The 25,718-nt window shown below is 39.0% G+C and overlaps 1 protein-coding gene across 3 annotated transcripts in view; it reads left to right on the forward strand.

The window, feature by feature from the left end:
* Nucleotides 1-25,718, forward strand: part of LOC144519919 (ankyrin repeat and IBR domain-containing protein 1-like) — a 37,282-nt gene that overhangs the window by 7,933 nt on the left and 3,631 nt on the right. For all 3 annotated transcript variants that reach the window (XM_078253448.1, XM_078253449.1, XM_078253450.1), the window contains 14 exons: nucleotides 1,518-1,726; nucleotides 9,314-9,402; nucleotides 9,525-9,669; nucleotides 10,850-11,016; nucleotides 12,557-12,645; nucleotides 13,323-13,453; nucleotides 16,432-16,566; nucleotides 17,737-17,823; nucleotides 18,231-18,297; nucleotides 19,052-19,197; nucleotides 19,693-19,871; nucleotides 20,049-20,100; nucleotides 24,153-24,264; nucleotides 25,131-25,171. In XM_078253448.1, coding sequence (XP_078109574.1) covers nucleotides 1,518-1,726; nucleotides 9,314-9,402; nucleotides 9,525-9,669; nucleotides 10,850-11,016; nucleotides 12,557-12,645; nucleotides 13,323-13,453; nucleotides 16,432-16,566; nucleotides 17,737-17,823; nucleotides 18,231-18,297; nucleotides 19,052-19,197; nucleotides 19,693-19,871; nucleotides 20,049-20,100; nucleotides 24,153-24,264; nucleotides 25,131-25,171 — 1,649 coding nt within the window. The remainder of the gene's footprint in view (nucleotides 1-1,517; nucleotides 1,727-9,313; nucleotides 9,403-9,524; nucleotides 9,670-10,849; nucleotides 11,017-12,556; nucleotides 12,646-13,322; nucleotides 13,454-16,431; nucleotides 16,567-17,736; nucleotides 17,824-18,230; nucleotides 18,298-19,051; nucleotides 19,198-19,692; nucleotides 19,872-20,048; nucleotides 20,101-24,152; nucleotides 24,265-25,130; nucleotides 25,172-25,718) is intronic.

Below are 25,718 nucleotides of genomic sequence, written 5' to 3' on the forward strand. Positions count from 1 at the left end.
TGAAGAGCTTCAGATGTTTAAAACAAAGTTATTTGATTTGAAGCCTTTGAAAAGCATTACCACACTTAATTTAACTGAACTTTTCTTAGATTATGTCAGTAGAGGACTTCAAAAAAAATGTGTCACAGTTTGGGTTGATTCTCATCTTGGCCGGCTGTTGAGCTGTGTGTGCTACATATTAGACATACTTGGAAGAGCTTAGTGGAGAGAGTGACCACCGATTCTTGCTATTTTTATTCACCTCTATCATGGGAATGCTGTGTGTCTGTTTTAATGGGGATTCAACATTTTAGGGTTCTTGTTAATCTCCAGGAGAAATATTTTTGGACTTATTTATCATTACTTTCTTGTGAACACTTTAACACAATATACTTTCTAACTTTTACATTTCCATATTAGTCTTTTTAAATTTTATCATCACAATTCTTGGTGCTTTCCTGTTGAGCTGCCCGTCTGTCAATCTGTCTGTGCTTTTGACAATTTGTATTTCCCCACTAATGTTTGATTTATAAGACCAAATGTGAAGACTTTTAATTTCCGACTCCTTTTAATGGCCAAAAGCTGGAAGATAGAGTCATACTCATTGATGAGTTTTAATTGACTGGAGATGGGGGGGAATTGCAATATTGCAATATTCATTATCTAAACGAGGCCATTTAGAGTCTGAGGCATTTGATTGGTGGTGAAACGTGTCTCGAGGCTGATAATGGCCTAATTGCACAGTTGATCCAGTCATGTTCCTGATTTTAGAAGGGGCTTTTCCGTCAGAGAAAATTTGGACTCAGGCACAGTCCACAAGTCATTCAATATTTATACTGAAAAACTCTCTGACCTGTTTTTGTACTAATGTGAGATTGGACAGCTATTCTAAAACAGAAAACCAGATGGCAGCAGGTCTATGTTGTTGGCTGTTTAAAAGGCTTATGTGGTGGTGTTGCCACTGGAGTGGGATTTGTGTGGGCTTTGGTGGATTCAGCATTGTGATTTCCAATTCTTACAAACGTATGACAGGATGGACAGAAAAAGACAAGTCTTGTTTTATTAGGTTGAATGGGAATTCTGTCATATGTTGTCTTTGATGTTTATCCAGGCCTACATTTCTGAATATTTATAAAATATGATCACAAAATACACTAGGCTTTTGTTTTTTATGTTCTTGTGAACAACTCAGTGATTCTAGATTGTGTGACTGGGCTTGGTCTGTTTTACTTATTACGTGGGTCTGTGTTATTAAAATATAGTGTTGTTATGAGCTTTTGTTTCTTCAAAATGCCAACTTAACTGGCTATTTAAACTCAATGTCCCAACCTTTGTTAGAAGCTCTGGGCTTTTACTACATTGATGTAGTAATTTCCATTTTCCCCTTTCTGTTTAAATGTATTTTCATCCGAACTCTTTCTTCATGCCTCATTGTCATGTGCTCATTAGGTTTCTCATTTACTTAGATTATTATTCTCTGTTTGGTTTTATGCATTAGCATTTCTCTCTTTTTAATTATCTTTACTTTTTTGCATCAGATTGGGACAGAGAGAAGCTCTTAGAGGCCTGGATGAGCAATGCGGAGGAATGCTGCCAACGTTCAGGGGTACAGATGCCCAACCCACCTCCAAGTGGCTACAATGCCTGGGACACCTTGCCCTCCCCTCGTACGCCACGCACCACCCACTCCTCCATCACCTCCCCAGACCAAGTCAGCCTCATGCCTGCCGATGTGGAGTCTTCTCTGGTGAGGTCCCCTTTCACCATTGTTTGCTAAATGTATAGAATAAGAGGATGAGGAAACAACTGAGATTGGTGCTAAGCCCCACAACTCCCATTGAACTGGTGGGAGTCAGCGTTTTACCAAAAATAATTTACACAAATGCCTTCAAACTCCATCTTTCAGTTTTCAGACATTTTGAGGTTGAAAACGTTGAAAAAACTTTGGTAACACTTTACTTTAAGGTATCTACATAAGAGTGACATGACACTGTCATGAACCCATGACACTGTCATGACACAGTTATGACACATGAACCCTAACTCTAACCCTAACCATAACTTGTCATAACAAAAACCGAATGACACTTAGTAAAAGAAGCGTTATGTCATAAACGTTTATGAGTTGTTTATGTTTATGACACGTTCATGACAGTGTCATGTCATTCTTATGTAGATACCTTCAAGTAAAGTGTAACCAAAACTTTAAATGGCAGTAGCAATGCCGATGAGAACAATTTTTTGTGTATCGTTTAACTGTACTTATCAGTGGAGAGCCATCAGATGAAATTAAACCACAAGAAGAGCAGCAGCAGGGAGAAGCGTATTGTTTTCCTGGCCAAGAAGCTCCTACAGCAGGAAAAGGATAAAACGTGTTTCATGCTACTTGCGTTCAGCGCAGTCAGGGGTGGTGTAGACAGCGATACGCAGCGGTGATATGGAACTGTGGCCTGGGTAACTGTGCGCGGAGGGTCTGAACGCTGAGCCGTGCACCCAAGATTTTGTAACAATGCGTACACCGCGTCACAATGATGCAATGGCTACTGAAGAAAAGAAGTTGTTCTTGGAGACGCTCTGACTGCTGCTCTGCTGACTGCTGCTCTGCTGACTGCTGCTCTGCTGACTGCTGCTCTGCTGACTGCTGCTCTGCTGACCGCTGCTCTGACTGCAATTAGTATGAACGACCAGACAGTTCGCGGGCGACCATGCGCGGCGTCCACCCCGACCGTGCTGACCACAAGAAGCATGAAACCTGTTTAAAAGCTAGCATGGAAGCGCCCAGACTAATAGCATCTGGCAGTGTACCCCTTTATTTAAAGGCAGTCCCTAAGGTGCCACAGATTTTCTGAAGTGTTTCTGCTGAATTCTTTAAATTTTCACCACTACACCTGTCTCTCTGCATAATGTTGCATTATTTTCCAGCACTTAATATTGCTTGCGATCATTAGTATTCATGCCACTGGTCTCCCCACAAACATAAACACAAGCAGGACTTACTCTACTCCTAGGAGAACAAGTGGTTTGTTAATTATGGTGTATGCTTTGAACATGAGAGAATATTAGAATTCTTTAAAAAAAAAAAATGTAATTAGTGTATAAAATTCTACTGATGAGTGGGACAATAAAATAGGTAGTAAGAACATTCCATAGCAATCTAATGCTTTTGTGTCAAACATGAAGGAATTAGTAATCAAACCTCCAGATGTCTGGAATTGTCATGCTGTCTGCTAATTGTTTTGCCTCTACAGCTGACATAAACCGTTATCAAGTACTGTCTGCAAACTAAACTTTAAGCACTTTGTAGTTTTAACAAAGATAAAAGAAATATTTTGTGAGTTTGCAACAACTACAGCTCTCATGAGTCATAGACATGCAATTGTGCTGTTCAAACCTCATGGAAGGTGTGTTTTCCACAGCTGTGCAGAATCTGCACGTCTACAAGAACATTATTGACCCGCTGCTGCAAGAGGGTCAGCAGCACCCCCCCCCCCCGTTTAATTGCCCTCCTATTATCCTGACCTTGTCTGGGGTTTCCTGATAATTATCAAACATGCTTGACATTTTCCTCAGCAGTCTTCTTTGTGAGCATTATGCCAGGTAATGTGTATAGAAGACTGCCAATTGGACACATTTAAAGGGATATTTCACCGCTGGAAAGATGAATATGTATTAAATTGGGTCATTTATGTAGTAGAAATGTGAAAAATGTTTAGAAGTTGGTGCCTTCTAGACCGAGAAAAGCTAGAAAATTTATTTTTGGTTCATGTGAATGAAAGACAACTCCCAGAATGCACTTGCTTCGCTTCCCTACGAGTCCACTCCCAAGCCACGCCTACCTTTTACAGACAGACAAACAGTGAGACAGTCAAGTCAACTCCAGTGTGTTTTATTGTCATTTCAACCATATACACGAAACTACGTTTCACTGTGGCGTTACACATTTAAAATATATAAAAACGACATTATATAAAAATGACATACAAAACAGGCTACATTTAGTGCACACACATTATAGGCTCCGTAAAGTTCAGCTAACGCATTGGTAGCATTAGCGCTTGGTGGGATGTAAACACAGAGTATAAACACAGCCGTGAATTTGCGTGTAATGTAGAATGGTCGGCATTTAACAGTCACAAACTCCACCTGCGATTAGCAGTAGTTGGATAAAAGCACCCCATTTCTGCACCAGTCCGTGTCCGTGTTAACACAGCCCACCTCTACGAGTCTTACCTGACAGAGCAGCATTTCCGCTTTCACGCACACCGTTTTCGAGGTCCCTTTCCCCAGCTAGCGGCATCGAGCGACACTGCAGGCTGAGGTGCTGGTCTCCGTAGCAGGCGAAGCTCGCGTAGTGTGTCGAGTATTCTGTCTGTAATAAAGTGTCCTGCATATTCTCCAATCTGTACCAATGTATCCCGGTGGTACACATGTGCGGTAGTTTGAATGCACATAATTGTTGTAAAAGTTTGCTGCTGAAAAGAGAGAGCCTGTTTAGCTTAGCTTCAAGATGGCTGACACTCGACTCGCATCGGGTAGTGACAGTCCCACCCCCTATAGGCGGGTTGAAAACATGCGGAACTAGCTGGCTGTAGTCCATAGCCTCTGGGCAAAAATGCCTCAGATGACGCTAAATGGCGATTTTTGCATCATCAGAGGCTTTTTTCCACACCCACAATACAGAGAAATCTAGTCTCAGGGGGACATGAGGGAGGGAAGCACGGTCATTGAAAATACTACCGGGTTTCTACTGATACACAGCTTAATGTAATCGGTGAAGTATCCCTTTAAAGTTTTTTTTCAGTGTGTAGAACTATATTATGAGCCTGCTAATGTGAACATGCTAAATGTGAGCAAAGAATATTATACACGCTTGTGATGTGTTTGCAATGCAGATTGTGTTATACATAAGTTGAAACTTACTTACTGTAAGCATAAAAGTGGCATTTCCTCTGCCATTATATGTATTTGAGAATTCATATACCAAATAATGATGGAAAGCTGATCCTGTAAATAAATCCGTTGTGTTTTCATGGTGTTTTAGACACCTTGCGTTAGTCACCAGGGACCTTTAAGCTTCTGAAATGGCATTGCGCTTGTGGGCAAAGTTAGACAGTTTTGCCATGCTCTGAAAAGTTTAGTGTTACAGGACATAATCTTTTTGGATGAATGATGATTAGTGTTTGGGTATGTATAACTAAACTGTTGATGGTAGATGATAGCTGAAGCTGACAGCTTTGATTTATCAATTACTTTATGAGAAATTATAGGTTGCGTTTGGCTGACAGTATCTTTTGTCGTGGCTCTGGCTGCACTGTGCCAATCGACGGGTGCTACTCAAGGGCTCGTTTAAAGGTTACAGTTGATTATATCACATTCTGGTCTTTCACAAATCAATACTTACATTGTTGAAGTACACTGCCTCCTTTATGTCTGTTGTTAGGGCCAGTCTTTCACTGTAACAAGGCCTGTGTGTGTGTGTGTGTGTGTGTGTGTGTGTGTGTGTGTGTGTGTGTGTGTACCAAGGTTGTTGTAGTTTTGCATTTTTCATTAGTTTTTATTTTTATTTCGTTTTGACTTTTTTCAAATTCAGTTTAGTTTTAATTAGTTTTTAAAGCGGGTTTGCTAGTTTAGTTTATTTTTTTAAAATGCTTAGTTTTAGTTTAGTTTTTATTAGTTTTAATGTTAGTTTTAGTGATATGGTTTTTTTGTGATATTATTATATATATATATATATATATATATATAAATATATATATATAAATATATATATATATATATATAAATATAAATATATAAATATAAATATATATATATATATAAATATAAATATATATATATATATATATATATATATATATATAAGGCAAGATTAAAAAAAGGTCAGAAAAAGTATTGTGTAATAATAACTCATAAAAACATCATACAATTTTAGAAATATGTATTCACAATGTATTCAGCAATAACACCAGTACATAAAATGTACATATGATGATGAGCACAAATATGTAAACAGTCTACACAAGACACCGCAGTAAGTGCAAAATGTGTAAGTGACGGGTTCCAAAAAAAAAACTAAATAGCCAACAGACTAAAGAAGACATACATGAACAGGCGTTTTGAACTTTGGTTCGAGTAAAGTTGTGAACGTTTTGAAGTCAATCGACTCACACAGTTGTGTAGATATCCCAGTATCAATACACATATTAACCCCCGCTTCCCCCAGCTTGTGTTCCTGCGTATTTACTAACCAGCAGCAATCGGGTCGCCGGTGAAAGCCCTCCTATAGTGTTCTCTGTCCTGCTGTTGTCTCTGTCATGCTGCCTGGCTCTGTATTCATACATACATGCCCTGTACCGGGGTTAGCTTCTGTTTCGGGGAAAGCAGGCTTTGCGTTCTCCTTTACCTTGTTAAGGTAAGCTAGGTTAGCCTCCTTGTGCGTGCTTCTCAAATGTACTTTCAAATGTGGGATTTTTCCCTGTAATAAATTGGCCACGTATTTTACCACCTTCCACTGCAAGGCACTTTCTTTTATCTGACACAGTCATAATCAAATAGGGCTCTGCCGCTTTCTTCCGACTTTCGGTACCGCCATGATGCCAGGCGAGGGGCATGGACTATGTTGTGTTCAATTTAACATGGAATTTCTGGGTTCCCAGTCGGAAACTATATATGTCTATGGCATAGACTGTATAAACGGGTCTATGGTCAGAAATGTCAACTTTGAAAGATATAACGTTATTTGCTGTGTGAAAGACATGACAAAGACGAAAACTAAGGACATTTACTCGATTATTTTATTTTAGTTAGTTTTGCAAACAGACATTACAGTTTTAGTTAGTTATAATTTTTTTGTAATGCCTCGTTTTTATTTTTATTTCAGTTGACAATGTTTTTTCCCACCTAGTTTTCGTTATTTCGTTCGTTTTCGTTAACGATTATAACCGTGGCGTGCACGTGTACATGCGTGTGTGCATCTGTTTGTGGATGTGAAAAAATACATCTGATGACAGAACAGTAATCTGTGAGTCACATGCTAATGAGAGGTTATCATCTAGGCCTGGGCTAGCCTTTGACACAGTGTTTTTTTTTTTTTATAAATCAAAAACTATACCAAGAGATAAAATAGCGAGGGGCAAAGAGAACAGGCAGTCCAGAGAAAACGACAGAATGTGTCCAAAGTTTGGGATCATTTCAAGCTGCATCGAAAAACAAAAACTCTGTACGGTGTGTATTTTGTAAAACAGAACTAGCCTACCACAATAGCACAACATCAGTGCTTCAGCATCTCAGCAGAAAGCATCCAATCTAAAGTTGCACACTCCCGAAGCGACCCGGCACAAGTTAACGTTACCGTTAGCGTTTAATGTAAATCAATACGATTGCTAGTTGAGATGAGAGCTCCCCGCTCATCACTGTTGCCCACACTGCTGTGACACAGAGCTGGTTGGGTTATAACTAGTTGTTCATTTTTAGAGACCTGACTTATTGTCTCTTTTGTATATTTACTATTACTCTTTAATAAAGTAAAATTATGTCTTATCCTATTACTCGATTAAACAATGGAAAAATTGTTAGAATAACGACTACTAAAATAATCGATAGCTGCAGCCCTAGTTCGGTGTGAGTTTGGTACAGCAGAAAAAACAAATGCATAAGGATCCATTTCTTTTCATTTTTTTTTAACAGACAGTAGTGCAAGTCAAGGACACAATCCTCTTGTTGGGGACAGATTTTTCTCACTGGCAATTTTGGTTAACTATTTTTATTATAACACAAAGGGAAGGGCCATTAAACACTTCTATATTACACCGTATAAACACTTTCCCAAAAAGCAACAGGTCCCAACAGGCTATAAAACTGAAAAGACTCTTATGGTGCGTTCAGACTACAATGTTGCAAATATTCACGTCGCTTTAATCACGAGAGTTTGATCGTGGCATAATTTTGGGATCATTTGTGTTTAATCGCGTTACTCGTGCTACTCGCGTTACCCCACAGTGTAGAGCTGTAGGCTTTTGCAACACAGCGTCACACGAATTTCTCGCTGAAGTTGAAATATTGAGTGCCACAAATTTTGTGTGTTGGCCTAATTCGTGTTGCGCCATTTGCATCATTCGCCCCGCCCCCACGAATTTGTCTCTATTCGCATCTTTGCATTGAATTTGTATGTAATCGCGCTGCCGAATTCGGGCGGTGTGAAGGCACTATTATGCTATGAAACTGAAAATAAATACTGAATGAACAGAATAATAAAAAATAAAACTTGCATTAGGAGGGTTACAATTAGTTCCACCTTGGCTATATGCCAAAGTAAATGCCAGTTGCTTCAGTAATTGTCTTATCCCATTCTGCTTTTGCGTCTCGTCTTATATAACTAATATAACTCTCTCTCCTTTTCTGTTGTAGCTGACCAGGAACCCACAGGCCGGTCTTCCAGCTCTGGCGTTTCATTTGCGCTCGCTATAGTGTGACTGACTCACACGCAAATCCCCGTGTGCCATGTTTCCACTGTATGGTATGGCTCTGCTCGACTCGAGTCAGTGTAGGTGGGATTCTCAGCTGATCGCCATAGCATCGCTGCGTGAAACTGCCAGGACATCTTTAAAGCCACACTCGCTGAATCCTCACAGAGGAAAGTCTGGACCTTGTCAGTTGTATGGCTTAGTGTACAGCATAGTTTTGCTGCTTCTAATTTTTTTAAATCTGGGTTTAGTGAATTAAAATATTGCGGTCGTTATTGATGGTGGCTTGGCAATTTTAAAATGGCGGGTTTGTGCAGAATGTCCCGTGTCACGCTTAAATTCTCTTTGACCAGTGGTCTGCAGTGTTTTAACTGCACCTTTTAGTATTGCTTGGAACCTCGACTGAGGTGGTACCAATAAAAAGTATTAGGTACTAGCCAGAACTTATGCTAATGGTAAATGCATAAATAACCGTTCTAATGTGTAACGAACTGAACTTGGTGGAAACAACTTTGTTGTGATAACCTCAGCACCTGTAGCTAACGGCGTACAGCTAAAATTTTCCGGGCAGAACTAGCACTTGTGAACGTTGGTTCCGCATTAAGGGAATCAACTTACATACTGTGTTTTCTGCGTCCACCGAACCGTGACCCCCGTACCATGATGGTTCAGCACGAATACACAAACTGGTACAGCCCTAGAAATAATACATGAATTGTACTTAAGGGCCTTTTTAAATTGCAACAAAGAGTTTTAAGAATTTTGTTCAGAAAATGATCTTTAATGGCAGATTTTGTTTTATCTATACTGACTTGAAAATATTTGTACTGTGGCCTCAAGACAGATTGTATCTCTTTTCTTTTGTATCACAGTGTGGTATCTGCATGTCTTCCATTTCCGTCTTCGAGGAACCTGTTGACATGTCCTGTAGCCACGAATTTTGCAGAGCATGCTGGGAAGGGTAAGTTAAATTTTGGTTTAGCCTGCGGATCAGCTCCTACTTTTCTTACACTGATCTTCACCGTTTTTCTGTGTACATATGTCATTTCTGTCTGCAATGTATACATACATATGCTTCCTCAGGTTTCTAAATTTGAAGATCCAAGAGGGTGAAGCCCATAACATCTTCTGTCCGGCATTTGAGTGCTACCAGCTAGTGCCTGTAGAAGTCATTGAGAGTGTGGTGTCTAGAGAGATGGACAAGCGCTACCTCCAGTTTGACATCAAGGTAACAAGATGAAAAAACAGAACTGTGCACTAAACAGATTTCCTTTTAACTGTGAGCCTTCTACACATATTAATATTATATTATCACCTTCAGAGATAAACACATGACTTGTGAAGTTGAATTGCAATCTAGAGAAAAGACTACATTGAATATAGATGCTAGTTGACTAACATGTTAGGTCACAATGGGACAACATTAATGAGAGTAGAGAGATATTCTTAAAAAGGTAAGCGGAATTTATTTAAACTGAATAAATCAGAAATGAAGTGGTCTGAATGAAATGGGATTTTTTTTGTTAGCAAACTGCCAGATCCCAATACCAACCAGCCAAGAATCACATTGACTTGACTTTTTTTCACCTATATATTTTTCCTTAATTGAAGTGTAGAGGTGTAAGAGGCACAAATCTGAAATAAATAACAAGACTCTTTGTTTGAGTTGTCATAGAAACATGAACATGTTCTCATTCAAGCTGCACAGGCACTGTCGTCATATTCAGGCTATTTTTGGGTCAACATTAAAGTACTTACAAAATAGGGCAGCACCCAGGATTTGCTATAGTTGGCTGACTGATGGTCTGGAATTAAAAAGGAAAACATCTACAATATAGGGGATTATTGTAACAGAAGTCAACATGTTTTATCAGCTTAATTCATGATCTTTCTCAGATATTAAAGTCCATGTATGTGCTCCATTGCAAACTTTAAAAAGTAAATTAACACTAAGCAGAAAATTGTTGTTTCACTGATCTCCTCTGACAGAAACTTTCAAACCTTTACCAGATAACGTTGTGGTAGAAATGGATACGGTCACCCTTACTAAAATACCTTTAACGGTATAGTAATTGATGTTAATCCAATGCACTTTTTGTCAAATTCAGCGAATATCTCCTCATGGTCAACTAGCTCTCTATTTTCTGTGTGCGCTTAAAAAAAATCTGGTGTTCCTACACAGCCCTGGCTGCATAAATGGAAAACAAACAGACAGGAGTGCACGAGCCACAAAACACTATTCCGGCAGGTGGCAACAGTTGATGGTAGGGGGGGAGTGGGGAGGCAACAGCGGCGGAGCTTCAGAAATGGGGGGTTGTATTTGTTTGGCAGTTGAGTTCAAATATCAACAATCTTTGCGCAGCATCGTTTACTGCACCTTTAATCTTTTTTGTTTATTCTATTGACAGGCATTTGTGGAGAACAATCCAGCAATCCACTGGTGTCCCGTGGCAGGTTGCGAAAGGGCAGTAAGACTAAAAACCCAGGGTCCTGGGACCTCCACCTCAGACTCTCTTAGCTTCCCCCTCCTTCGGGCCCCAGCTGTAGATTGTGGCAAAGGCCACCTCTTCTGCTGGTCAGTAACCAGTACCACACCTTATATATGAAAATGTAAACATTTCTGTAATCATGTGTATTATAGTTGAAACTTGAAATATTCTAATGTACCAGTAACGGAGATTATTGAAAGCAAAACTTTGTGAAGCAAATAACATGTTTTGATTGATTAAGGGTCAGATAGATTGTTTATTACAACAGACATTTATTGTTTCTTACAGAAAAACCAGTAACATTAGAAGTGTGTTTGTCTATATCCGTGTTTGTGTTTTTTTTGCCATTAATTAGCATACACTACCCAAAAATGACAAATTGGAAACACGTTTTGAAGTTCCCGGGTCTATTACTGTGAAATAGAAAAAGTTTGAAATCACCAAAAGTCATGTGAGAGTTGGGTGTCCAGTCTAACCCAGTAACCAGGAAAGATTGGCCATTTTCAGGGATCCAACTAAGAATCCAAAGGCCTCTCCAACAGAGACCTTGAAAGCTCTGTTGGGCACCATCTCGCCAAAAAACAGCACTGCATTGAGCATTTCTTAATGATAGGGTGGCTAGATGGAAGCCCCTCCTGAGTAAAAGGCATATGACTGCCTGCCTGCAGTTCGCCAAACAGCAGTTTAAGAAATCTCAGAGTATGAGAAAAAAGATTTCCTGGTGAAAACCAGGTACCACTCCTAAAGTCTGGCTAATACCAGTCTTTATGCTAAGATAGGGTAAAATACTCCCAACTTGCATCGTACTTAGCTTGATATTATGTGAATTAAGTGTATGTCCCCAAATGTTGAACTTTTCCTTTTACTTGTGACGTGCACATCTTTTATTTAAATGTTTAACCATTTTGCCATCATAAAATATATGTGCAGATTGGTGGATAAACTTTTTTATTTAATCTATTTTAAGTCTTTCATAACAAATTGTGGAAAATTAGTATGAATAATCTTTAATACTTTATATGCACATGGTGAACATGCAGGGTCCCTTAAATGCTAAATTCCAGCACCTATGCTGTTTGAATGCGTTTGTTTGAATGGGTATCCAATAATTTTCTGTGTACACATATTTGTAACTATTGATGTTCGCTTGGCAACATGATGCTGAAAGCTGTGTAGTCCTCCACTTAGTGGAGGCAAGTAGTCTGCTGGCGGCGAGTGAGACAGAGGACCAATGGGTGCTTCGCAGAGTTGTGTAATTGCAATTTCATGACATTTCATAGGGCGATGCGTCACAGCTGCAAAATGTATATAGCGGAAATACTGACCTCACTGTACCCCACCTCAATATATGGTTCCTGAAAGTGGCTGTTAGGTTCACTTGTCAGGTTTACTCAAGAGTGCAGTTGACATTACATTTGGTAATGGAACTGCGTGTAACACAGGTCTGACTTTAGTAGTTCCCTTGACACAAGGAAGGCATTTGGTTGAAAGTTGGATATGGCCATTTGTGGTTGACGGTTTTGACAGCATCTCTGACAGCACTGTATGATTGGTGTGTTCCTCATTTGTCTTAATTTTATGTATAGAACTGTCTGCATCAGTCTAATCTGTCTGTGTATATTCCAGGGAGTGTCGAGGCGAGGCCCATGAGCCCTGTGACTGTGAGACCTGGAAGTTGTGGCAACAGAAAGTCTCTGAGATGAGACCTGAGGAATGTGAGTATTGACATTCATTTATTTATTTCAGTTTTTTGGTATTACACATAAAGTTACAGCTGAATGAAGCTACTGTACCTGATGGTAAATTGTTAGAACAAAGAAGTTTGGATTATTAGCCAGTCCCCTTACTTGCCCAGACTTTTTGGGTTGCAGTCAAGTGATTGATTTGGAGCTAAATTGCCTGGAACTCAACCACAGTAATTACAAACAGTTTAGCGCTAAGCCAATTAAAATCCACCATGTTGATGATAAATTATTAATTAAAATGAACAGCCCACTCACTGAGAGTAGGCAATGTTTAGAAGCAGTAATTGGACTGTGGGCAATCTAATAGATGATTTAAGATGGCTCAAATTGCTCCAAAGTGCCACTTCCTTGATGTGACAGTTGAAAGATAAAAGCAATTATTTTGCTTTGGAACTATCTTTCCCTTCGATTTCCCCAGAATCAGTTTTATCTTGGCATTTCAAATGGCACATCAGAGGTGCTTTGATAATAGCCAATTATTCTGTTTGTGTGGGGGGTTGAGGTGGGTGGTGCATGAGCATCTTGGGAGATGTTAGCAAAATATATAAGCAATACACATTAGTCAGGCAGCTGTGGTAATAGTCATTCTCATTCTGTCTCATTATGCCTCTATTTGTTCTGTATACCTCCCCCTCCTCCTATTGAAGTGGCTGGTGTGAGCGAAGCTTACGAGGATGCAGCCAACTGCTTGTGGTTGCTCTCTAACTCCAAATCCTGCGCCAATTGCAAGTCCCCAATACAGAAAAACGAGGGCTGCAACCACATGCAGTGTGCTAAGGTAAGTAAGGCTGTGAGGTTTGTCTTACTATTGCAGGATGTAATTAGGTATCCCTTTCTTCTCAGAGGCTATTCTGGCCAGTATGTTTTCAGTTGGTAATGAGTTTGATTGTTTTTTGATTGGGGAAAAAATACCTACATTTACAATTCACAATTATTTCAGTGTACTGTACACAATTTACATTTAAACAAATAAAATAGGCATAAGAATTAAAGTTTGAATTGAAAAAACATTTGGGCAGAATTACAGACACATTTAAGCCTTATTGTTAGGGGTGTAAATCTTTCAGTATCTCACCATTCAAAATTGATTCTCGATTCATTACACAAGGGTGCTAATTTTCAGTATCTATGCCATTCCGCTTTGCGCTAATAGAGGTGGTGTGACAAATTCCGGCTTTAAAAAAAAGAGTAAAGTGTGTATAGCATTATGGAGTTTTCATATTTTAAAAATATCATCATTTGATTGCACAGTGTAAACACACAAAGACAAACGGTAATATTTATTCATGCTAAACTTACTTTCTACTAACGTTTTCTCAATTTTTTAGTGACTTCAAGAATAACAAGTTCAAGTTACATAAATGAAATTGATAGGCTAGCTGCCTTTTTGGGTCTCAGAAACTTGCCAATTTAAATATAATGTACACAAAATGACACTGTAAAGTGGAGGAGCAGCTTGTCACTAAAAAGAGAATAGCTGGTCCACCTTTAAGGTCAGTCTACCTTAAGTGAGCCTGAGCTCCGTGGCTAACCCTCTTCACTTTAATCTGCAGGTGGACACGGGAAACTTGGTTTGGGTCGTTGTAGAATTTTTCACCAACAACTATACACACACTGCACTGCTACGTTTACAGCTATAACGTTACTGCAAACTTCATACTCACTGTCACACACACACACACACACACACACACACACACACACACACACACACTCTCTCTCTCTCTCTCTCTCTCACACACAAATGCACAGAAGCGGTTCTCCGCTCCGCACACAACATACACACTGTTATTCCTTGCAATACACTGGCGGAAACCCTGTGATTACTGTCCATCAGTAGCAATATCTAGGTGATCATGAATCGATCCCCCCTTACTTATCTTATCTGTTTTGGACTTTTTGGATATTGCTTTCCACACCCTCAAGCTAGATGTTGCAGATACTGTCTCACAATGTCTACAAAGTGGAAAGTTGAGCGACTGAGGGAGGAGAGTGGGACTGACCAAATAGCTTGTGTCAGGATAAAAAGGGATTTGATTTGAGCATGCTGGTTTTAAATATTATAATTTCCTCAGTGGAAAACTAATTAAGGTTTTTTAAACTTTAGAAGCCGTAGGAAAACAAAAGATCTAAAATAGTAGCTAATTATTTTTTTTCCTGTAGGACAGGTTTTGTTGTGTTGTAGCACTATTTTGGATTATTGTGATGGTGCGCCTTATTTAACTTTCAAATATCTCACACAACACAATTATCTAATATCTTGCACACTTTTGTGCACTCAAATCATTACACAAGATGTCTCAGTGTGTTATATATTATATTTATAATAATTGAGTATGAAACAATTGTTGTGTTAAATAGCTGATAACAATATTCTCCAGATTTGAGCAAGTAAGAAGCTCTTTTGTTCTGGTGAAGGTGACCATAACAATGGTGTCACGTTCAAGCTGCTATCAGCCATGTATAGCCATCAATATAAAAGATGATTTTACAAGTGGCCTCTTATGATACTGTCATGCTCACAACACCTGGGAAGCTTCTGGCTTACTTAGATGGACAAGAGAGTAATAGAGAGGTGATTGAGGGAAAAAGATAGTGGTGCAGGGAGAGTGTGAGACTGCTAATCACACAGTCATGTTGCCTGACTGTATCTGTGTTACTACCACTGTCGCTGGAGGGCAGGCCATGAAAGGAGCACAGTGCTGTCATACAGCCAGGCTCCTTTTGTCTCTGCGACAGCCCTCCCACTGTCTCCATCCTGGTTAAAGAGGCCGACTAGAGATGGAGATTAGTTTGGGAGGAATGGAGCAGCTTTTACAAGCTGATAGGCCATGGAGGGCTCAGCCTCTTGACCTGTTATTACCTGCGAGAAATGACTTTACCCCTGTTGCTTGGAAACACGAGACTCAGTGTTGCCAAGGAACATTTCTTTGTCTTTTCACTGCCATTTGCTTCCCTCCGGTCTGGCTGCGCACTTTTTTTAAATCTCAAGTCACGCTGTCTTTTTGTGTATCTCTGTCCTTCCATTCATCCCTCGTCCCACTCTTTTATTTAGTATTGATTTTTCTGAAGTGTCATGTAAGCATGGTGTTTTCAGGACAACAGAGGGTTTTGTGTTGCTCTAGCTAACTTGTCACATACAGAAGTACTTGTAGCATGAGAAGAAAAATCACTTACACTCAAATAAGATGCGGATTGGAGTGGCTGCAGTGTTTTGTTTTTCTACAATACCCAACGGGAATTTCTGATCTCAAATGTAGTTGGAGTGACTTCTAGTGGCAGCAGGCTACAAGGAGCAAATGCCTGTGTCTATTAAACTTTGCCATTTGTAAAAGAAAAAAAATAGATGGGAAGAAGATTGAGACAACACAGAGCCAAGTAGATCTTGAGTCCTAGCTCTAGAGACTCTAAGACATCCTTCACCGTTAATTATTATTAGGATTTTGAGAGCAGTAAAAAGGATATTCAAACAGATTTTTTAATAAGACTTGCTAATATCAAACATCTTTTTAGCTTTCATATCCTCAGAGGTCCATACTTGATGGTAATAGGAGTTACACAACATCAACTGAGTTGTGAAGTGTGTCTTTTTACTTTAGGGGGAATTCATCAGGTGAAAATAAAAATAAACTGTGTGTGTGTGTGTGTGTGTCTGTGTGTGTGTCTGTCTGTCTGTCTGTGGCGTGCGGGATGATTTTAGCGGCCATTTCACATACCATGGCCAATGAGTTTAATATTGTAAATATCTCTGTGTAGTGTAAGTATGACTTCTGCTGGATCTGCCTGGAGGAGTGGAAAAAGCACAGCTCATCGACAGGAGGCTACTATCGTTGCACCCGCTACGAGATCATCCAGCAGGTGGAGGAGCAGTCAAAGGAGATGACTGAAGAGGTAGACAGACACACACACACACACACACACACACACACACACACACACACACACACACACACACTCACACTCACACTCACTCACTCACTCAGACACTTATTTTCAGATCATCCTGCTATCGGTGTGTTAGATTGTCGATAACCAGTTTGATCAGGCGGCGTGGAGACTCGCGCGTAATCACAGCACACTACCACAGCTAACCTGTCCATCTAAAAAATAAAATCAAGAAGCAGAGTGGCTCGAGTTGATGAACATCACATTCATCATGTGTTCAGTCCACTAAACTGTCCCCTTTCCAAAATGTGACTTTACAGCAGTACTCCACTTATTTAGCATTACTTTCCCAAAACATTGTCTTACTCACAATGGACAAATAAAAGGATCAAAATCAAGGTCGCAGAACCAGAGATATTCTACATAATTCAATGCCTTTTTCTCCTGTGTCAAAACTTGGTGACTACGTTACCCACAATACAACTTCATCACTGATAGTTCGGTCGGAGATTCAAGTGTGTTATGTTAAAAATTTGTAATGTAGCCTCATTTTCAAACTTGTAGTCTACCGCATCAAACAACGCTAACTCAAGGGACATCACTAAAGGCAATTCTTTAGACTTCACATAGCTCCCTCTGGAGTCACAAAAGGATTTTAAAAACTTTTGTCTTTCCAAGACTTATAAACAGACTTTTATGTGTAAAATCAGTGGAGTTCCCCTTTAAACACAGTTAGAAATAATGGATAACTAGTCAGCCCAACCTTAAAACATACACTCTCTCATTTGTAACTTTCCCATTTAAAAGTGCACACACTTATACAAACAGTAGAACAGTACTTGCAGGAAAGCACTTCAACACACACACACACACACACACACACACACACACACACACACACACACGCGCGCGCGCACACACGCACAAGCATGCTATGTCTACATTCTTGACAATGTAGCCATCACAATCAATCCGCCCACCTTCATCAAAGTTGAAAAGAAGTTCATTCTCAGTCTTCACTAGCATTCCACCCAATCACAAGTACTGATTTTACCTGTGGCACTACTCACTTACTTTGACTGCTCTCAACCACGTAGCTACACTTTCCCCTGTGAGGGGGAACAACATGCTCAGGGGTTTATTGACTATGACTGGTGTCTCATCATGGTTTTGCAGGCGGAGAAGAAGCACAAGAGCTTTCAGGAACTCGACCGTTTTATGCACTACTACACTCGCTTCAAGAACCACGAGCACAGCTATCAGGTAAACAGGCCTGGCTTTGCTTTCCAATGATGTCTGCTTTGCATAGTGTACTGACAGTCATGCAGTGGTTGAAGCAGTGGGAACTTATCATCTAGTGTACAGTAAAACTGGCACATGGCCTCATAGGTGGGCATACTCTCTAATGCAATATACTGTAAAATGATCAAAGCATGGCATTTCTGTATCTTTCTACAATATTACTGGAGACTGCCCTACTTTTTCTGTGATTGTTGTTAAACAATAATCAAATAATAATAGTAATAATAATAAAAGTCTTTGGCTCCCACCTTTTGTTGATTTAGTCAGCCTCATATTCTGACATTCTCTTCATTGTTTATTTGGACACTCTTCTCAAGACATTTTTATTCAACAATAAAACCTAAGAACTTCTGTCTTCCTCACAATAGCTGGAGCAGCGCCTGTTAAAAACAGCCAAAGAGAAGATGGAGCAGCTCAGTCGAGCCCTGAGTGGAAGTGAGTGTGCAGTCTGCCATAACCGTGTCAATCTTTATTACATATTTAGACACATCTTAATCTAGTCCTCTGATATTGAGCTTTTGGAAGTAGGCAGGAGGGAACAGAAAGGTTTTAATAATGTATTAACAGTGGGTATATGTATATAGTTATTATTCAGCAGGCACGTCTAAGTTACCAAAAAGCTGTGCTTTGTGAATATGCTTTGTCTAGAGTCCTAAACACCCATCGGTGCAGGCAATTACAACCTTTTTTTTGTTTGATTTGCTCAGTTAAGAATTTCATTAGATTCTGATTGTAGTGGTGTTACTTGCATACGCCAACTGACAGAGAAATGAAAATGGCCATAAAGTTTAATTCTCCAAAAAATACAATCAACCATGATTTACTATCACTATTGTGTATTCTGATGCAGATCTGAATCTGGCTGTTTTGTTGTTGTTTTCAAAAGAGCAGGGCACAATGTGAGCATGATACTCACAAGCTGTTGGAGAGATTTCCAGTTTATTGTTTACTAAAGGCACAATTCCTGGCCCTTCGCTGCCAACAAGCTAGATCCCTTAATATAGAAGTACAATATCTACAATACATTTAGTACAGTGGAGCTGTTCTTTCATATGCTTTGTTTCGGGATTTCTCATCATTTTGTATTGGATGTGCTTAGACATGTAAGTAATTCAGGATGGAATAAAAGATGCCTTCTACAGAAGTAAAGCATTTTTGTTATCCGACTCTCTCTCCTTCTCTTTCCCAGGGGAAGGAGGCCCACCTGACACTACATTCATTGAAGATGCGGTCCTAGAACTTCTGAAGACTCGCCGCATCCTGAAGTGCTCTTATCCTTATGGGTTCTTTCTGGAGCCCAAAAGCACAAAGAAAGAGATCTACGAGCTTATGCAGGTTTCAGTCCTACTTATTAAAAAAAAAAAAAAAAAAAGACAAATGTTCACAGCAGCCAGTTTTATATAGGCCGTTACCTTCTACCTCATGGTCTTCACAATCTGCCCCAGTTATACCTGCACACCCAGCTTTTAGTTAAAGATCTAGTGTTCTATCATTTATGATCTCCAGTATAGACAAGGAATGACCTGACCTGCTGTCTTTTATATTGTCGCCTTAAATACAGGTAAATGAATGGTCAAGGCTCCCATTGGTCTTACAGTCTCTCAAAGACTTATACAAATAATACATCTTAAAAGACACATACACAGTAGCCCTAACATTTGTTCACTTGTTGGGCTACTTCTTAAGTCACTTAGTCCTTAAACATTCCAGTTTAGGAACAGATTATTTTATGAGACAGTTGAACTTGAAATTGTGTATTCATATACTAAAATTACTCACTCACTGAGTTTCCTAAATAAGTTTCCCAGCCAGCTCTCTTTCTGTCCCCAGACGGACTTGGAGATGGTGACTGAGGACCTGGCACAAAAGGTTAACCGGCCTTATCTACGGACGCCGCGCCACAAGATAATCCGTGCAGCATGTCTGGTGCAGCAGAAGAGGCAGGAGTTCCTGGCCTCAGTAGCCAGGGGGGTGGCCCCCAATGACTCTCCTGAGGCCCCCAGGCGCAGGTAAAATACAGACATGCTCACTAAATGTGTCAGTGTAATTTTTTACAATGAAAGTCAGTGGTATATCAGAACTGTAGTTTGAAATATTCAAAAGTGACTAACTAGCTATAAAATGACAGCAATTAATCACAATCTTATACTGACAAAATCTTCTCTCTGTCTCTTCCTCACTTGCAGTTTTGCTGGTGGAACGTGGGACTGGGAATATTTAGGCTTTGCATCACCTGAGGTAACAGAACACGTCTTCAGTAGTTCTAAGGGAAGGTTTGTTAGTTAAAATGTCATCTGTGCTGTTTGAACAAATGCATATTTTTACATTTTGGATTTAAAATTTCCTATAACATATCTCAACAGATTAGTGGTGCCCCGTTACTTGAAACCTGTGATACCTGTGAATGGTCGGACCGTTTATCCGTGAATATGGAGCGCTTGATTTGATGCAGTAATTCAGGCACTTCTCTGCAGTTTAATTCATTACAGAAAAATTGTGATTATGTAATTACATTATACTTATACTTTTTAAAGTCAGTATGTATATCTAAATATCGCTGGTTTGACTTTGGCTGTGCGACAGCACTGACAAACCATGGTGACCCAAAGATCACCATGTTCAACACACTAGAGCGAGCCAGATGGTTCAAGTGTTCCCCTGTGCACCCAGTTGGAATGATTAAAAGTGCAGTTCTCTGGCAAACACCTAAGCAGGTTGCTCCCGATCATTGTGCATTAGTAACTGGCATTTGTAGTTAACTTTTACAGTCGTAAAACTGTCGACCACATAATGGTTTGATTATTGACCTGCCTCCTTTTTCTGCACAGCTTGGTGCATGCACTCAATAGTGGTGCATAAGACAATCCACGGCAGTGACTATTCTAAGTTTCTTTTATTGTTTAGTTTCTAGACTGTGGCAGATTTTAAACATATGGGCTTTTCATCTGGAACCCATTCACTCAGCTCAACAGCTCTCCTAAGGCTCCTTAGATTCCGTATAACACGATAAAGATATGAAAATCTCACATCAAACTTATTATGCACACCTTTTAACAACATAAAGCAGGCATTTCCCTTTGACAGGAAAACAAATGACAAGATCAGTCATGTCTGCCAGGTTGATAAATGAAATGTGAAACTCCTTATTCCCTGCTTGCTCAGCACCGTGCAGTGAGGCATAGGTAACGCTTTGTAAAGCTTTTGTTTACTCAAGGTTTACTGAGTAAACGGTCACTGCTGAATATATATATATATATATATATATATATATATATATATATATATATACACACACACACACATATACATATACACACACACACACACACTACCGGTCAAAAGTTTGGGGTCACTTAGAAATTTCCATTCCACTCCATTATAGACAGAATACCAGCTGAGATCAGTTGCATTGTTTTTTTAACCAGGGCAGCAAGATTTTCAGATTACATTAAGTGCTTACATAATTGCAAAAAGGGTTCGCCACTGTTTTCTCAGTTAGCTTTTAAAATGATCAGATTAGTAAACAGAATGTGCCTTTGGAACATTGGATGAATGGTTGCTGATAATGGGTAATGTAGATATTGCATTAAATATCAGCCACTTCTTTCTACAACAGTCGAGAACCCCTTTTTTTCTGTAATGGAAATTTATAAGTAACCCCAAACTTTTGAACGGTTGTGTGTGTGTGTGTGTATATATATATATATATATATATATATATATATATATATATATATATATATATATATATATATATATATATATATATATAAAAACAGCAAAAGAGAGGACTCAAGATACCAAGGATGTCTGAAAAATATAATGTTTTTTGATTTAGCTTTCTCCTCATAAAATGTGCCATTATCTTATAGGGGTGGGAAGCTCGATGCACCTCACGATTGGATTCAAATTTAGAGGGCTATGATGCGATGATCAAACAATTATTGATTTTTAATATATATATATAATTGCTTCCAATCGTTTCCCCACCCCCTTTTATCTTGTATTAAGTATTTTGACAAGGTAATTTGGTCCAGGCAGATCCTCTGTTGTCTGTAGTTCATCAAATATTAAGCCTCGGTACTTGGTGCTACAGGTTCTCTGCTCTCTCAGTGGTCACCAGTCTGAAAAGTGAAATAGCAGTCAGCTTTTTGAAACAGAGGATTTTGAACACTCCTCTCTGCTGTTCCACGTACAAAATAAATGGAAGTGTATGTTTTGCTACACTGTTGGTTTTAATATAAAGTAACTAGGATTACTATCTGTCTCGTTTGTTGACACCTGTGTCATACCTTAATATTTGTTCACTGCAATGTGTTTAATAATACCATTATTGATTTCTCAGACAAATGTAGCATACAAGCTAACTGAAGCACACACAAGCGCATAACTAAGTATACAAGCCACAAGGAAAGATTTAATTAAGCTAGGCGGACCCTACAAAGATGTGACTTATCTTTAAAAACAAAAACAAATGATCAATGTAAAATTCAGGTGAGATGCTCATCTCACCTCCACCCCCTTTTCTTGTTATTTAAATAACAAATAGTTGTCAACAAATTATTTTGGGCATGTGTATCTATGAGGAAGTTCACAGTAAATGTTGCGATCAGAGACACCAAGCCACTCTAAACTAAAAAAAAAAAAAAAAAAAGAGCATTTTTATTTTTATCCCCTAATGGAGGGCCTTTGTCTCTTAGCTGCAGTTGTTAATGGGAACACTATAGTAATAATCAAAGCCTGATGACTGCCTCACAGGCACAGCTACAGATGGCCCGCTCCATGGTTCTTACAATGCCTGCAGATCACTTCATAGTGGGCTATTTTTAGAGCGGTGGAAACATGAAAGACAGTGTTTGGCTGACAGACTTTTGATTATATGAATGTGACTCAGTGACTTTTGCAAATGTATGAGATGAGTGAATGGAGAATGCAGTTGATTATTTCCTGAGGTATTGATATGCAGATGTGCAAGTTCAGTATATGTAACTTTTTCATGTTTCACTTTGTAGAATGTTTTTCTCCAAAATAACTCCAGCATGGTTTGAAGTGAAATGAGAAGACAGATGTGATGCCTACACTGTTTTCAGTTTGAAAGACTATATATGTAGGATATGCCTAAACTAGGTATATACTTCCTGTAAAACTTTGTTTTATTGAATATCTTTTTATGCCTTAATTATGCTGCCTTATATACACATAGATATCCTATCATTAGAAATATCATTAGAAAGGCAGCCATATGCACACACACCTTGACACCATAATGCTTTTTTGTAATTTCATTTAGACACGCTGTGTGAAACGGTCTGTGTTAATTGATTCTAAATAAACTCCCCTGAGTGATAACGTGCCAGACATTTAGATTAGATTTGAGTTTTGTTTGTCATAATTGTAACAGATATGCTACTGTACATGGTCTCACTACAAAATATGTACTTTGAATTCTTTCTGATTAGTGTTTTTAAAATCAGGAGAGACTTGGAGAGAGATTTGGTTCAAAGTATACTGGAGCACACAGACTTGAGACAGAAAACGTTTTTAGATGACTTTTGGATGCCAGTTGAGTAGAGTTTGTGTTGTTTTTTTAAAACCCGCCAGTGAATGAATATTTGATTTACTTTTTTAAAGGTTATTTTTTGGACATTTTAGGCCTTTATTTTGATAGGACAGCTGAAGACACGAAAGGGGAGAGAGAGGGGGTCGAACCCAGGCCCGCTGCGTCGAGGAGTAAACCTCTATATATGAGCGCCTGCTCTACCAACTGAGCTATCCGGGTGCACTGATTTACTTTTTAATAACATCACTTTCACATTTGATGAGGTATTCTGGTTGTGTTTGAGATTAGTCGGGCATACACACAGGTCGTGTTTTCAAACGTCTGAACCTCAATCCTCATGTTGCTTTATTTCCAATTCCCTTCCAGTGAGTGAGTGTGTACTGCAGTGTAGACTGGAGCTAATGATTGAAGGCTTGGTTTGGAGATGAAAGGGTTTGAAAGAGCTCTCAGTGCTGATCTTTCCTGGAACAGAACACCCAGACCACACTAGAAGCAAACTGCTTCACTACTTGAATCACAGTTACCAATTTACAAATTCGCCTTTAACAAAAAACACATAGATAGGAATCAAGGAAAATGTGCAACTGTAGCACTGGTCAGAAAGCAATATGTTGATGAGGAGTGTTAAAGACATTTGGGCTGGTTAAAATGCAGGATTAGAGCATTTGTTGAAATTAAGCAATAGAAAGAAATGTGTTATGCTTTTAATTTTTTATTTTGTCGTTTTAAGGAGTACGCAGAGTTCCAGTACAGACGGAGACATAGGCAGCGGAGGCGAGGCGACATGTCCACTCTCCGTAGCAACACACCCGACCCCGATGACTCAAGCGACAGCATTTTAGGTACTGCAGTGAACATACAAGACACTCCCTCAAGGGGTTCTATGTTTTTTCCTAGTGTTGGACTTAGTCTCATATGTGGACCGTCATTTGTTGGGTAATTTGTCACAGTTTGTTATTTGCAAAGATAAATTCTTCATTAACTAATTGTTTAATCCGATGATATCATACATGTGGATCATGTGAGCTTACAATTCCCTGTTGTGATTGGCTTGTTTTTACATATAGGTATATTAAGGCATTTTTGCCTTTTTGTGACAGTACAGATTTGTCAATGATGAGAGAGAGGAAGGATGCAACGGACATGGGTGATGTACATAAAAAAACAAAAAAAAACAATGTTAATGCAATGCATACTAGTGCAATTGCCAAGTTTTCTAATCTATGATTAAATAATACATATACATTAAATAAAACTACATTGATCCAGTCATCCTCCCTCAGTTTTCGATAATGATTTGTACATTACAGAACCCAAGTGGCCCAAACTTTGGAAAATCACAACTGCTCAAGTTCAATAAGCCAATATTTCTAATCCATCAGTCTTGTCCATCACAGTGCTGCTTAGTTTTTAGCTGTGTGGAATTAAAGAGCGATGGAGTTTGCAGTTTTGAAGCCAGCTAAAAGATTCTGTTGAGCCAAGAAGGATTAATTGATTTCAGATGAAGATACGGAATTAGTGAATTTCCTGGGGAAATTGAAGGCACATACTCTGTCAGGTTGCCAATACTTGATCATTCCGCAGTGTTCACTAAAATAAAGATGATTTCCCCAAAAGTGGTAATTAGCAATTGGTTAAACTGCCATCCAGGTGCTGCTGTAAACATTCAGTTTAATGACTGTGGGTGTTTTGTTATTTTTCTACAAAGACGGACATGATGTCGGAGGTGGACATAGACATCATCTGATGGTGAGTTGCCATTTTTATCTCTGTTCTTTCAGCCTTTAAAAATGTTTAGACAATGTCAAGAGTGTACAGCGTTAATCTAGCTGAATTGGCTTGATAATGCCAATTTTGCTTGACCAGTTTGGAGTGTTAATAAAAAATATTCTTAAAAGACTAATACACTTCTTCCATCATTTTGTACACTGTTAAATTATACTAAAGATAGAAGATTGAATGCACAGTCAAAATAGAGGAAATAGGGCCTAAGAATCCAGTTGACAGTTTGAGTATAAAACAAATTTAAATAAATAAGGAGTATGGTCTTGCCTTTGGTGTCAGTAATGTCTTGTGTTTTCTGTCTGGTAAACAGCCAGTTTAATAAAACAATTAAATAAATGTACATAATATACAAAATAAGTAAAACTCTCCTACGTTTAGATGTTAAGACCTCCAAAAACTATTGAGTGTCATGTTCCATCCTCCTATCACAATGAACATGGGCACATACGTTTAATTCATCCTACTTACTCTGTCATGATGCCAAATCCGCAGCCGACAATAATCCCCTACA

This window comes from Sander vitreus, chromosome 6 (genome assembly GCF_031162955.1).
Source record: "Sander vitreus isolate 19-12246 chromosome 6, sanVit1, whole genome shotgun sequence".
Taxonomy (NCBI): domain Eukaryota; kingdom Metazoa; phylum Chordata; class Actinopteri; order Perciformes; family Percidae; genus Sander; species Sander vitreus.